This window comes from Petromyzon marinus, chromosome 70 (genome assembly GCF_048934315.1).
Source record: "Petromyzon marinus isolate PM22_M1 ecotype Great Lakes invasive population chromosome 70, UKy_Petmar_22M1.pri1.0, whole genome shotgun sequence".
Lineage (NCBI taxonomy): Eukaryota > Metazoa > Chordata > Hyperoartia > Petromyzontiformes > Petromyzontidae > Petromyzon > Petromyzon marinus.
In genome coordinates this window covers 4,937,918-4,954,831 of record NC_133736.1, presented here as the reverse complement: position 1 = coordinate 4,954,831, position 16,914 = coordinate 4,937,918, and the positions used below count along the sequence as shown (strand labels likewise).

The window sequence follows — 16,914 nt, the reverse complement described above, 5'->3', positions numbered from 1 at the left end:
GTGATGACGTGTGGTGATGCTGTGCATTATGATGACGTGTGGTGATGCTGTGCATGGTGATGACGTGTGGTGATGCTGTGCATGATGATGATGTGTGGTGATGCTGTGCATGATGATGATGTGTGGTGATGCTGTGCATGATGACGTGTGGTGATGCTGTGCATGGTGATGACGTGTGGTGATGCTGTGCATGATGATGATGTGTGGTGATGATGATGATGATGATAATATGTGTGGTGATGCTGTGCATGATGATGTGTGTGATGATGCTGTGCATGATGATGTGTGTGGTGATGATGATAATGTGTGTGGTGATGCTGTGCATGATGATGATGTGTGTGTGATGATGATGATAACATGTGTGGTGATGCTGTGCATGATGATGTGTGTGATGATGCTGTGCATGATGATGTGTGTGGTGATGATGATAATGTGTGTGGTGATGCTGTGCATGATGTGTGTGGTGATGATGATAATGTGTGTGGTGATGCTGTGCATGATGATGATGTGTGTGATGATGATGATGTGTGTGGTGATGCTGTGCGTGATGATGATGTGTGTGAGGATGATGTGTGTGTGATGATGATGATGTGTGTGATGATGATGATGTGTGTGGTGATGCTGTGCATGATGATGATGTGTGTGTGATGATGATGATGATGTGTGTGGCGATGCGTAAGTATGATAATGTCTTTTTGAGGTTAAGGCAATTCCCGATGCCGAGCATTATTTACCTGGAGGAGGGAGTCTGTCGTGGTAGCTGGGAGAGAGCTTAGGAAGGGGAGGAAACAGCCGGTGTGAATGCTCATGACCTACACAATTGGGTAAAGAGAGAAGTGTATTAACACCAGCAGTGTATCAACACAGCAGTGTATTAACAAAGCAGTGTATTAACACCAGCAGTGTATCAACACAGCAGTGTATTAACACAGCAGTGTATTAACACCAGCAGTGTATTAACACCAGCAGTGTATCAACACCAGCAGTGTATCAACACAACAGTGTATTAACACAGCAGTGTATTAACACAGCAGTGTATTAACACAGCAGTGTATTAACACAGCAGTGTATTAACACCAGCAGTGTATTAACACAGCAGTGTATTAACACCAGCAGTGTATTAACACCAGCAGTGTATCAACACCAGCAGTGTATCAACACAACAGTGTATTAACACAGCAGTGTATTAACACAGCAGTGTATTAACACAGCAGTGTATTAACACAGCAGTGTATTAACACAGCAGTGTATTAACACCAGCAGTGTATTAACACAGCAGTGTATTAACACCAGCAGTGTATCAACACCAGCAGTGTATTAACACAGCAGTGTATTAACACAGCAGTGTATTAACACAGCAGTGTATTAACACAGCAGTGTATTAACACAGCAGTGTATTAACACCAGCAGTGTATTAACACCAGCAGTGTATTAACACAGCAGTGTATTAACACCAGCAGTGTATTAACACCAGCAGTGTATTAACACCAGCAGTGTATTAACACCAGCAGTGTATTAACACCAGCAGTGTATTAACACCAGCAGTGTATTAACACCAGCAGTGTATTAACACCAGCAGTGTATCAACACCAGCAGTGTATCAACACAACAGTGTATTAACACAGCAGTGTATTAACACAGCAGTGTATTAACACAGCAGTGTATTAACACAGCAGTGTATTAACACCAGCAGTGTATTAACACAGCAGTGTATTAACACCAGCAGTGTATCAACACCAGCAGTGTATTAACACAGCAGTGTATTAACACAGCAGTGTATTAACACAGCAGTGTATTAACACAGCAGTGTATTAACACAGCAGTGTATTAACACCAGCAGTGTATTAACACCAGCAGTGTATTAACACAACAGTGTATTAACACAGCAGTGTATTAACACAGCAGTGTATTAACACAGCAGTGTATTAACACAGCAGTGTATTAACACCAGCAGTGTATTAACACCAGCAGTGTATTAACACAACAGTGTATTAACACAGCAGTGTATTAACACAGCAGTGTATTAACACCAGCAGTGTATTAACACAACAGTGTATTAACACCAGCAGTGAATTAACACAACAGTGTATTAACACCAGCAGAGTATTAACACAGCAGTGTATTAACACAGCAGTGTATTAACACCAGCAGTGTATTAACACCAGCAGTGTATTAACACCAGCAGTGTATTAACACAGCAGTGTATTAACACAGCAGTGTATTAACACCAGCAGTGTATCAACACAGCAGTGTATTAACACCAGCAGTGTATTAACACCAGCAGTGTATTAACACCAGCAGTGTATTAACACCAGCAGTGTATTAACACCAACAGTGTATTAACACAGCAGTGTATTAACACCAACAGTATATTAACACAGCAGTGCAGTAACACGCAGTGTATCAACACCAGGAGTGTATTAACACAGCAGTGTATTAACACCAGCAGTGTATTAACACAGCAGTGTATTAACACAGCAGTGTATTAACACCAGCAGTGTATCAACACAGCAGTGTATTAACACCAGCAGTGTATTAACACAGCAGTGTATTAACACCAGCAGTGTATCAACACAACAGTGTATTAACACAACAGTGTATTAACACGGCAGTGTATTAACACGGCAGTGTATTAACACGGCAGTGTATTAACACGGCAGTGTATTAACACGACAGTGTATTAACACCAGCAGTGTATCAACACAGCAGTGTATTAACACAGCAGTGTATTAACACAGCAGTGTATTAACACCAGCAGTGTATTAACACCAGCAGTGTATTAACACCAGCAGTGTATTAACACCAGCAGTGTATTAACACCAGCAGTGTATTAACACAACAGTGTATTAACACCAGCAGTGTATTAACACCAGCAGTGTATTAACACAGCAGTGTATTAACACAGCAGTGTATTAACACCAGCAGTGTATTAACACCAGCAGTGTATTAACACCAGCAGTGTATTAACACAACAGTGTATTAACACAGCAGTGTATTAACACAGCAGTGTATTAACACCAGCAGTGTATTAACACAGCAGTGTATTAACACCAGCAGTGTATTAACACCAGCAGTGTATTAGTACAGCAGTGTATTAACACAGCAGTGTATTAACACCAGCAGTGTATTAACACCAGCAGTGTATTAACACCAGCAGTGTATTAACACAGCAGTGTATTAACACAGCAGTGTATTAACACAGTAGTGTATTAACACAGCAGTGTATTAACACCAGCAGTGTATTAACACAGCAGTGTATTAACACAGCAGTGTATTAACACAGCAGTGTATTAACACCAGCAGTGTATCAACACAGCAGTGTATTAACACAGCAGTGTATTAACACAGTAGTGTATTAACACAGCAGTGTATTAACACCAGCAGTGTATTAACACCAGCAGTGTATTAACACCAGCAGTGTATTAACACAGCAGTGTATTAACACCAGCAGTGTATTAACACAGCAGTGTATTAACACCAGCAGTGTATTAACACCAGCAGTGTATCAACACAACAGTGTATTAACACAACAGTGTATTAACACCAGCAGTGTATCAACACAACAGTGTATTAACACAACAGTGTATTAACACCAGCAGTGTATCAACACAACAGTGTATTAACACAACAGTGTATTAACACCAGCAGTGAATTAACACAACAGTGTATTAACACCAGCAGAGTATTAACACAGCAGTGTATTAACACAGCAGTGTATTAACACCAGCAGTGTATTAACACCAGCAGTGTATTAACACCAGCAGTGTATTAACACAGCAGTGTATCAACACAGCAGTGTATTAACACCAGCAGTGTATTAACACCAGCAGTGTATTAACACCAGCAGTGTATTAACACCAGCAGTGTATTAACACCAGCAGTGTATTAACACAGCAGTGTATTAAAACCAACAGTATATTAACACAGCAGTGTAGTAACACGCAGTGTATCAACACCAGGAGTGTATTAACACAGCAGTGTATTAACACAGCAGTGTATTAACACCAGCAGTGTATTAACACCAACAGTGTATTAACACCAACAGTGTATTAACACAGCAGTGTATTAACACCAGCAGTGTATTAACACAGCAGTGTATTAACACCAGCAGTGTATCAACACAACAGTGTATTAACACAACAGTGTATTAACACGGCAGTGTATTAACACGGCAGTGTATTAACACGGCAGTGTATTAACACGGCAGTGTATTAACACGACAGTGTATGAACACCAGCAGTGTATCAACACAGCAGTGTATTAACACAGCAGTGTATTAACACAGCAGTGTATTAACACCAGCAGTGTATTAACACCAGCAGTGTATTAACACCAGCAGTGTATTAACACCAGCAGTGTATTAACACCAGCAGTGTATTAACACCAGCAGTGTATTAACACAACAGTGTATTAACACCAGCAGTGTATTAACACCAGCAGTGTATTAACACAGCAGTGTATTAACACAGCAGTGTATTAACACCAGCAGTGTATTAACACCAGCAGTGTATTAACACCAGCAGTGTATTAACACAACAGTGTATTAACACAGCAGTGTATTAACACAGCAGTGTATTAACACAGCAGTGTATTAACACCAGCAGTGTATTAACACCAGCAGTGTATTAGTACAGCAGTGTATTAACACAGCAGTGTATTAACACCAGCAGTGTATTAACACCAGCAGTGTATTAACACCAGCAGTGTATTAACACAGCAGTGTATTAACACAGCAGTGTATTAACACAGTAGTGTATTAACACAGCAGTGTATTAACACCAGCAGTGTATTAACACAGCAGTGTATTAACACAGCAGTGTATTAACACAGCAGTGTATTAACACCAGCAGTGTATCAACACAGCAGTGTATTAACACAGCAGTGTATTAACACAGTAGTGTATTAACACAGCAGTGTATTAACACCAGCAGTGTATTAACACCAGCAGTGTATTAACACCAGCAGTGTATTAACACAGCAGTGTATTAACACCAGCAGTGTATTAACACAGCAGTGTATTAACACCAGCAGTGTATTAACACCAGCAGTGTATCAACACAACAGTGTATTAACACAACAGTGTATTAACACCAGCAGTGTATCAACACAACAGTGTATTAACACAACAGTGTATTAACACCAGCAGTGTATCAACACAACAGTGTATTAACACAACAGTGTATTAACACCAGCAGTGTATTAACACAGCAGTGTATCAACACCAGCAGTGTATTAACACCAACAGTGTATTAACACCAACAGTATATTAACACAGCAGTGTATTAACACAGCAGTGTATTAACACCAGCAGTGTATTAACACAGCAGTGTATTAACACCAGCAGTGTATCAACACAACAGTGTATTAACACAGCAGTGTATTAACACAGCAGTGTATTAACACAGCAGTGTATCAACACCAGCAGTGTATTAACACAGCAGTGTATTAACACAGCAGTGTATTAACACCAGCAGTGTATCAACACAACAGTGTATTAACACAGCAGTGTATTAACACAGCAGTGTATTAACACCAGCAGTGTATCAACACAGCAGTGTATTAACACCAGCAGTGTATCAACACAGCAGTGTATTAACACCAGCAGTGTATTAACACAGCAGTGTATTAACACCAGCAGTGTATTAACACCAGCAGTGTATTAACACCAGCAGTGTATTAACACCAGCAGTGTATTAACACCAGCAGTGTATTAACACAGCAGTGTATTAACACAGCAGTGTATTAACACCAGCAGTGTATTAACACAGCAGTGTATTAACACCAACAGTGTATTAACACAGCAGTGTATTAACACCAACAGTGTATTAACACAAAAGTGTATTAACACCAACAGTGTATTAACACAGCAGTGTATTAACACCAGCAGTGTATTAACACAGCAGTGTATCAACACCAGCAGTGTATTAACACCAGCAGTGTATCAACACCAGCAGTGTATTAACACCAACAGTATATTAACACAGCAGTGTATTAACACCAACAGTATATTAACACAGCAGTGTATTAACACCAACAGTATATTAACACAGCAATGTATTAACACCAGCAGTGTATTAACACAGCAGTGTATCAACACAGCAGTGAATTAACACAGCAGTGTATTAACACAGCAGTGTATCAACACCAGCAGGGTATCAACACAAGTGTATTAACACAGCAGTGTATTAACACCAGCAGTGTATTAACACAGCAGTGTATTAACACGGCAGTGTATTAACACCAGCAATGTATTAACACAGCAGTGTATTAACACAGCAGTGTATTAACACAGCAGTGTATTAACACCAGCAGTGTATTAACACAGCAGTGTATTATCACCAGCAGTGTATTAACACCAGCAGTGTATTAACATAGCAGTGTATTAACACAACAGTATATCAACACAGAAGTGGATTAACACCAGCAGTGTATTAACACCAGCAGTGTATTAACACAGCAGTGTATTAACACAGCAGTGTATTAACACCAGCAGTGTATCAACACAGCAGTGTACTAACAGAGCAGTGAATTAACACAACAGTGTATTAACACAGCAGTCTATTAACACAGCAGTGTATTAACACCAGCAGTGTATTAACACCAGCAGTGTATTAACACAGCAGTGTATTAACACAACAGTATATCAACACAGAAGTGTATTAACACCAGCAGTGTATTAACACCAGCAGTGTATTAACACAGCAGTGTATAAACACAGCAGTGTATTAACACCGCAGTGTATTAACACAGCAGTGTATTAACACCAGCAGTGTATTAACACAACAGTGTATTAACACAGCAGTGTATTAACACAGCAATGTATTAACACAGCAGTGTATCAACACCAGCAGTGTATTAACACAGCAGTGTATTAACACAGCAGTGTATCAACACTAGCAGTGTATTAACACAGCAGTGTATTAACACAGCAGTGTATTAACACCAGCAGTTTATCAACACCAGCAGTGTGTTAACACAGCAGTGTATTAACACAGCAGTGTATTAACACAGCAGTATATTAACACCAGCAGTGTATTAACACAGCAGTGTATCAACACAACAGTGTATGAACACCAGCAGTGTATTAACACAGCAGTGTATTAACACAGCAGTGTATCAACACAACAGTGTATCAACACCAGCAGTGTATTAACACAGCAGTGTATTAACACAGCAGTGTATTAACACCAGCAGTGTATTAACACAGCAGTGTATCAACACAACAGTGTATCAACACCAGCAGTGTGTTAACACAGCAGTGTATTAACACAGCAGTGTATTAACACAACAGTGTATTAACACAGCAGTGTATTAACACAGCAGTGTATTTACACCGGCAGTGTATTAACACCAGCAGTGTATTAACACAGCAGTGTATTAACACAGCAGTGTATTAACACAGCAGTGTATCAACACCAGCAGTGTATTAACACAGCAGTGTATTTACACCGGCAGTGTATTAACACCAGCAGTGTATTAACACAGCAGTGTATTAACACAGCAGTGTATTAACACAGCAGTGTATCAACACCAGCAGTGTATTAACACAGCAGTGTATTAACACCAGCAGTGTATTAACACAGCAGTGTATTAACACCAGCAGTGTATTAACACCAGCAGTGTATCAACACAACAGTGTATTAACACAACAGTGTATTAACACCAGCAGTGTATCAACACAACAGTGTATTAACACAACAGTGTATTAACACCAGCAGTGTATCAACACAACAGTGTATTAACACAACAGTGTATTAACACCAGCAGTGTATTAACACAGCAGTGTATCAACACCAGCAGTGTATTAACACCAACAGTGTATTAACACCAACAGTATATTAACACAGCAGTGTATTAACACAGCAGTGTATTAACACCAGCAGTGTATTAACACAGCAGTGTATTAACACCAGCAGTGTATCAACACAACAGTGTATTAACACAGCAGTGTATTAACACAGCAGTGTATTAACACAGCAGTGTATCAACACCAGCAGTGTATTAACACAGCAGTGTATTAACACAGCAGTGTATTAACACCAGCAGTGTATCAACACAACAGTATATTAACACAGCAGTGTATTAACACAGCAGTGTATTAACACCAGCAGTGTATCAACACAGCAGTGTATTAACACCAGCAGTGTATCAACACAGCAGTGTATTAACACCAGCAGTGTATTAACACAGCAGTGTATTAACACCAGCAGTGTATTAACACCAGCAGTGTATTAACACCAGCAGTGTATTAACACCAGCAGTGTATTAACACCAGCAGTGTATTAACACAGCAGTGTATTAACACAGCAGTGTATTAACACCAGCAGTGTATTAACACAGCAGTGTATTAACACCAACAGTGTATTAACACAGCAGTGTATTAACACCAACAGTGTATTAACACAAAAGTGTATTAACACCAACAGTGTATTAACACAGCAGTGTATTAACACCAGCAGTGTATTAACACAGCAGTGTATCAACACCAGCAGTGTATTAACACCAGCAGTGTATCAACACCAGCAGTGTATTAACACCAACAGTATATTAACACAGCAGTGTATTAACACCAACAGTATATTAACACAGCAGTGTATTAACACCAACAGTATATTAACACAGCAATGTATTAACACCAGCAGTGTATTAACACAGCAGTGTATCAACACAGCAGTGAATTAACACAGCAGTGTATTAACACAGCAGTGTATCAACACCAGCAGGGTATCAACACAAGTGTATTAACACAGCAGTGTATTAACACCAGCAGTGTATTAACACAGCAGTGTATTAACACGGCAGTGTATTAACACCAGCAATGTATTAACACAGCAGTGTATTAACACAGCAGTGTATTAACACAGCAGTGTATTAACACCAGCAGTGTATTAACACAGCAGTGTATTATCACCAGCAGTGTATTAACACCAGCAGTGTATTAACATAGCAGTGTATTAACACAACAGTATATCAACACAGAAGTGGATTAACACCAGCAGTGTATTAACACCAGCAGTGTATTAACACAGCAGTGTATTAACACAGCAGTGTATTAACACCAGCAGTGTATCAACACAGCAGTGTACTAACAGAGCAGTGAATTAACACAACAGTGTATTAACACAGCAGTCTATTAACACAGCAGTGTATTAACACCAGCAGTGTATTAACACCAGCAGTGTATTAACACAGCAGTGTATTAACACAACAGTATATCAACACAGAAGTGTATTAACACCAGCAGTGTATTAACACCAGCAGTGTATTAACACAGCAGTGTATAAACACAGCAGTGTATTAACACCGCAGTGTATTAACACAGCAGTGTATTAACACCAGCAGTGTATTAACACAACAGTGTATTAACACAGCAGTGTATTAACACAGCAATGTATTAACACAGCAGTGTATCAACACCAGCAGTGTATTAACACAGCAGTGTATTAACACAGCAGTGTATCAACACTAGCAGTGTATTAACACAGCAGTGTATTAACACAGCAGTGTATTAACACCAGCAGTTTATCAACACCAGCAGTGTGTTAACACAGCAGTGTATTAACACAGCAGTGTATTAACACAGCAGTATATTAACACCAGCAGTGTATTAACACAGCAGTGTATCAACACAACAGTGTATGAACACCAGCAGTGTATTAACACAGCAGTGTATTAACACAGCAGTGTATCAACACAACAGTGTATCAACACCAGCAGTGTATTAACACAGCAGTGTATTAACACAGCAGTGTATTAACACCAGCAGTGTATTAACACAGCAGTGTATCAACACAACAGTGTATCAACACCAGCAGTGTGTTAACACAGCAGTGTATTAACACAGCAGTGTATTAACACAACAGTGTATTAACACAGCAGTGTATTAACACAGCAGTGTATTTACACCGGCAGTGTATTAACACCAGCAGTGTATTAACACAGCAGTGTATTAACACAGCAGTGTATTAACACAGCAGTGTATCAACACCAGCAGTGTATTAACACAGCAGTGTATTTACACCGGCAGTGTATTAACACCAGCAGTGTATTAACACAGCAGTGTATTAACACAGCAGTGTATTAACACAGCAGTGTATCAACACCAGCAGTGTATTAACACAGCAGTGTATTAACACCAGCAGTGTATTAACACAGCAGTGTATTAACACCAGCAGTGTATTAACACCAGCAGTGTATCAACACAACAGTGTATTAACACAACAGTGTATTAACACCAGCAGTGTATCAACACAACAGTGTATTAACACAACAGTGTATTAACACCAGCAGTGTATCAACACAACAGTGTATTAACACAACAGTGTATTAACACCAGCAGTGTATTAACACAGCAGTGTATCAACACCAGCAGTGTATTAACACCAACAGTGTATTAACACCAACAGTATATTAACACAGCAGTGTATTAACACAGCAGTGTATTAACACCAGCAGTGTATTAACACAGCAGTGTATTAACACCAGCAGTGTATCAACACAACAGTGTATTAACACAGCAGTGTATTAACACAGCAGTGTATTAACACAGCAGTGTATCAACACCAGCAGTGTATTAACACAGCAGTGTATTAACACAGCAGTGTATTAACACCAGCAGTGTATCAACACAACAGTGTATTAACACAGCAGTGTATTAACACAGCAGTGTATTAACACCAGCAGTGTATCAACACAGCAGTGTATTAACACCAGCAGTGTATCAACACAGCAGTGTATTAACACCAGCAGTGTATTAACACAGCAGTGTATTAACACCAGCAGTGTATTAACACCAGCAGTGTATTAACACCAGCAGTGTATTAACACCAGCAGTGTATTAACACCAGCAGTGTATTAACACAGCAGTGTATTAACACAGCAGTGTATTAACACCAGCAGTGTATTAACACAGCAGTGTATTAACACCAACAGTGTATTAACACAGCAGTGTATTAACACCAACAGTGTATTAACACAAAAGTGTATTAACACCAACAGTGTATTAACACAGCAGTGTATTCACACCAGCAGTGTATTAACACAGCAGTGTATCAACACCAGCAGTGTATTAACACCAGCAGTGTATCAACACCAGCAGTGTATTAACACCAACAGTATATTAACACAGCAGTGTATTAACACCAACAGTATATTAACACAGCAGTGTATTAACACCAACAGTATATTAACACAGCAATGTATTAACACCAGCAGTGTATTAACACAGCAGTGTATCAACACCAGCAGTGTATTAACACCAGCAGTGTATTAACACAGCAGTGAATTAACACAGCAGTGAATTAACACAGCAGTGTATTAACACAGCAGTGTATCAACACCAGCAGGGTATCAACACAAGTGTATTAACACAGCAGTGTATTAACACCAGCAGTGTATTAACACAGCAGTGTATTAACACGGCAGTGTATTAACACCAGCAATGTATTAACACAGCAGTGTATTAACACAGCAGTGTATTAACACAGCAGTGTATTAACACCAGCAGTGTATTAACACAGCAGTGTATTATCACCAGCAGTGTATTAACACCAGCAGTGTATTAACATAGCAGTGTATTAACACAACAGTATATCAACACAGAAGTGGATTAACACCAGCAGTGTATTAACACCAGCAGTGTATTAACACAGCAGTGTATTAACACAGCAGTGTATTAACACCAGCAGTGTATCAACACAGCAGTGTACTAACAGAGCAGTGAATTAACACAACAGTGTATTAACACAGCAGTCTATTAACACAGCAGTGTATTAACACCAGCAGTGTATTAACACCAGCAGTGTATTAACACAGCAGTGTATTAACACAACAGTATATCAACACAGAAGTGTATTAACACCAGCAGTGTATTAACACCAGCAGTGTATTAACACAGCAGTGTATAAACACAGCAGTGTATTAACACCGCAGTGTATTAACACAGCAGTGTATTAACACCAGCAGTGTATTAACACAACAGTGTATTAACACAGCAGTGTATTAACACAGCAATGTATTAACACAGCAGTGTATCAACACCAGCAGTGTATTAACACAGCAGTGTATTAACACAGCAGTGTATCAACACCAGCAGTGTATTAACACAGCAGTGTATTAACACAGCAGTGTATTAACACCAGCAGTTTATCAACACCAGCAGTGTGTTAACACAGCAGTGTATTAACACAGCAGTGTATTAACACAGCAGTATATTAACACCAGCAGTGTATTAACACAGCAGTGTATTAACACAGTAGTGTATTAACACAGCAGTGTATTAACACCAGCAGTGTATTAACACCAGCAGTGTATTAACACCAGCAGTGTATTAACACAGCAGTGTATTAACACCAGCAGTGTATTAACACAGCAGTGTATTAACACCAGCAGTGTATCAACACAGCAGTGTATTAACACAGCAGTGTATTAACACAGTAGTGTATTAACACAGCAGTGTATTAACACCAGCAGTGTATTAACACCAGCAGTGTATTAACACCAGCAGTGTATTAACACAGCAGTGTATTAACACCAGCAGTGTATTAACACAGCAGTGTATTAACACCAGCAGTGTATTAACACCAGCAGTGTATCAACACAACAGTGTATTAACACAACAGTGTATTAACACCAGCAGTGTATCAACACAACAGTGTATTAACACAACAGTGTATTAACACCAGCAGTGTATCAACACAACAGTGTATTAACACAACAGTGTATTAACACCAGCAGTGTATTAACACAGCAGTGTATCAACACCAGCAGTGTATTAACACCAACAGTGTATTAACACCAACAGTATATTAACACAGCAGTGTATTAACACAGCAGTGTATTAACACCAGCAGTGTATTAACACAGCAGTGTATTAACACCAGCAGTGTATCAACACAACAGTGTATTAACACAGCAGTGTATTAACACAGCAGTGTATTAACACAGCAGTGTATCAACACCAGCAGTGTATTAACACAGCAGTGTATTAACACAGCAGTGTATTAACACCAGCAGTGTATCAACACAACAGTGTATTAACACAGCAGTGTATTAACACAGCAGTGTATTAACACCAGCAGTGTATCAACACAGCAGTGTATTAACACCAGCAGTGTATCAACACAGCAGTGTATTAACACCAGCAGTGTATTAACACAGCAGTGTATTAACACCAGCAGTGTATTAACACCAGCAGTGTATTAACACCAGCAGTGTATTAACACCAGCAGTGTATTAACACCAGCAGTGTATTAACACAGCAGTGTATTAACACAGCAGTGTATTAACACCAGCAGTGTATTAACACAGCAGTGTATTAACACCAACAGTGTATTAACACAGCAGTGTATTAACACCAACAGTGTATTAACACAAAAGTGTATTAACACCAACAGTGTATTAACACAGCAGTGTATTAACACCAGCAGTGTATTAACACAGCAGTGTATCAACACCAGCAGTGTATTAACACCAGCAGTGTATCAACACCAGCAGTGTATTAACACCAACAGTATATTAACACAGCAGTGTATTAACACCAACAGTATATTAACACAGCAGTGTATTAACACCAACAGTATATTAACACAGCAATGTATTAACACCAGCAGTGTATTAACACAGCAGTGTATCAACACCAGCAGTGTATTAACACCAGCAGTGTATTAACACAGCAGTGAATTAACACAGCAGTGAATTAACACAGCAGTGTATTAACACAGCAGTGTATCAACACCAGCAGGGTATCAACACAAGTGTATTAACACAGCAGTGTATTAACACCAGCAGTGTATTAACACAGCAGTGTATTAACACGGCAGTGTATTAACACCAGCAATGTATTAACACAGCAGTGTATTAACACAGCAGTGTATTAACACAGCAGTGTATTAACACCAGCAGTGTATTAACACAGCAGTGTATTATCACCAGCAGTGTATTAACACCAGCAGTGTATTAACATAGCAGTGTATTAACACAACAGTATATCAACACAGAAGTGGATTAACACCAGCAGTGTATTAACACCAGCAGTGTATTAACACAGCAGTGTATTAACACAGCAGTGTATTAACACCAGCAGTGTATCAACACAGCAGTGTACTAACAGAGCAGTGAATTAACACAACAGTGTATTAACACAGCAGTCTATTAACACAGCAGTGTATTAACACCAGCAGTGTATTAACACCAGCAGTGTATTAACACAGCAGTGTATTAACACAACAGTATATCAACACAGAAGTGTATTAACACCAGCAGTGTATTAACACCAGCAGTGTATTAACACAGCAGTGTATAAACACAGCAGTGTATTAACACCGCAGTGTATTAACACAGCAGTGTATTAACACCAGCAGTGTATTAACACAACAGTGTATTAACACAGCAGTGTATTAACACAGCAATGTATTAACACAGCAGTGTATCAACACCAGCAGTGTATTAACACAGCAGTGTATTAACACAGCAGTGTATCAACACCAGCAGTGTATTAACACAGCAGTGTATTAACACAGCAGTGTATTAACACCAGCAGTTTATCAACACCAGCAGTGTGTTAACACAGCAGTGTATTAACACAGCAGTGTATTAACACAGCAGTATATTAACACCAGCAGTGTATTAACACAGCAGTGTATCAACACAACAGTGTATGAACACCAGCAGTGTATTAACACAGCAGTGTATTAACACAGCAGTGTATCAACACAACAGTGTATCAACACCAGCAGTGTATTAACACAGCAGTGTATTAACACAGCAGTGTATTAACACAGCAGTGTATTAACACCAGCAGTGTATTAACACAGCAGTGTATCAACACAACAGTGTATCAACACCAGCAGTGTGTTAACACAGCAGTGTATTAACACAGCAGTGTATTAACACAACAGTGTATTAACACAGCAGTGTATTAACACAGCAGTGTATTTACACCGGCAGTGTATAAACACCAGCAGTGTATTAACACAGCAGTGTATTAACACAGCAGTGTATTAACACAGCAGTGTATCAACACCAGCAGTGTATTAACACAGCAGTGTATTTACACCGGCAGTGTATTAACACCAGCAGTGTATTAACACAGCAGTGTATTAACACAGCAGTGTATTAACACAGCAGTGTATCAACACCAGCAGTGTATTAACACAGCAGTGTATTAACACAGCAGTGTATTAACACCAGCAGTGTATTAACACAGCAGTGTATTAACACAGCAGTGTATTAACACAGCAGTGTATTAACACAGCAGTGTATTAACACCAGCAGTGTATTAACACAGCAATGTCACACACAGAAGTGTATTAACACCAGCAGTGTATTAACACACAGCAGTGTATTAACACAGCAGTGTATTAACACAGCAGTGTATTAACACAGCAGTGTATTAACACCAGCAGTGTATTAACACACCAGTGTATTAACACAGCAGTGAATTAACACAGCAGTGTATTAACACAGCAGTGTATTAACACCAACAGTGTATTAACACAGCAGTGTATTAACACCAGCAGTGTATCAACACAGCAGTGTATCAACACAGCAGTGTATTAACACAGCAGTGTATTAACACAGCAATGTATTAAAACAGCAGTGTATTAACACAGCAGTGTATTAACACAGCAATGTATTAAAACAGCAGTGTATTAACACAGCAGTGTATTAACACAGCAATGTATTAAAACAACAGTGTATTAACACAGCAGTGTAATAACACAGCAATGTATTAACACAGCAGTGTATTAACACAGCAGTGTATTAACACAGCAGTGTATTAACACAGCAGTGTATTAACACAGCAGTGTATCAACACAGCAGTGTATTAACACAGTAGTGTATTAACACAGCAGTGTATTAACACAGCAGTGTATTAACACAGCAGTGTATTAACACCAGCAGTGTATTAACACAGCAGTGTATCAACACAGAAGTGAACACTGTTTTTAACATTTGATCATTTGATCTACATAACGACACGTTGCTGATATTAACTATGTTTCCCTATTTGTATTTTTAAATTATATCTTAAAGCTATTTTATATTCGATATTTATTTAATTTTATATAATTCAGCCCCTTAGTGTTAGACTTTTAACCCTTATTATAGTAAGACTTGTTTAAAACTTATTTAAGATTTTAGATTCCTATATGTTGAATGTATGCACCATCCTGCCAAAGTAAATTCCGTGTCGGTGTGAACTTACATGGCGAATAAAACCCTTTCTGATTCTGATTAACACCAGCAGTGTATTAACACCGGCAGTGTATTAACACCAGCAGTGTATTAACACCAGCAGTGTATTAACACACAGAAGTGTATTAACACACAGAAGTGTATTAACACACATAGCATACTCTTTGGTTCTATCTGGAGGACAGCACTGTCCTCCAGACAGTCTGGTCCCTTCACCTGATGAAGGCCGCTTGTGTTGTGGCCGAAACGTCGTGATTTTTTGTTAATTTTTTGGCTATTTTATTTTCACCTACGTGACTTTACCCAATAGAACCAAAGAGTATGGATCCTAGCAGTCACGAAAGCTTTAAATCTAGAACACATAGCATCTTTGGCTACGTACGGTACCAATGAAGTTCAACACACACACAAGCATAGCACGGTTAGCTACGTACGGTGCGAAAGAAGTTCAACACACACATAGCACGGTTGGCTATGTACGGTGCCAATGAAGTTCAACACACACACACAAACCACGGTTGGCTATGTATGGTGCCAATGAAGTTCAACATACACACACACATAGCACGGTTGGCTATGTATGGTGCCAATGAAGTTCAACATACACACACACAAACCACGGTTGGCTATGTATGGTGCCAATGAAGTTCAACATACACACACACATAGCACGGTTGGCTACGTACGGTGCCAATGAAGTTCAACACACACAAGCAC

General features: G+C 39.2%; 1 protein-coding gene across 2 annotated transcripts in view; it reads right to left on the bottom strand.

Annotated features, from left to right (window-relative positions):
• LOC116957122 (retinoblastoma-associated protein) overlaps positions 1-16,914 on the bottom strand; it is a 238,324-nt gene that overhangs the window by 201,735 nt on the left and 19,675 nt on the right. For both annotated transcript variants that reach the window (XM_076055219.1, XM_076055220.1), the window contains exon 9: positions 735-812. In XM_076055219.1, the coding sequence (XP_075911334.1) occupies positions 735-812 (78 nt within the window). The remainder of the gene's footprint in view (positions 1-734; positions 813-16,914) is intronic.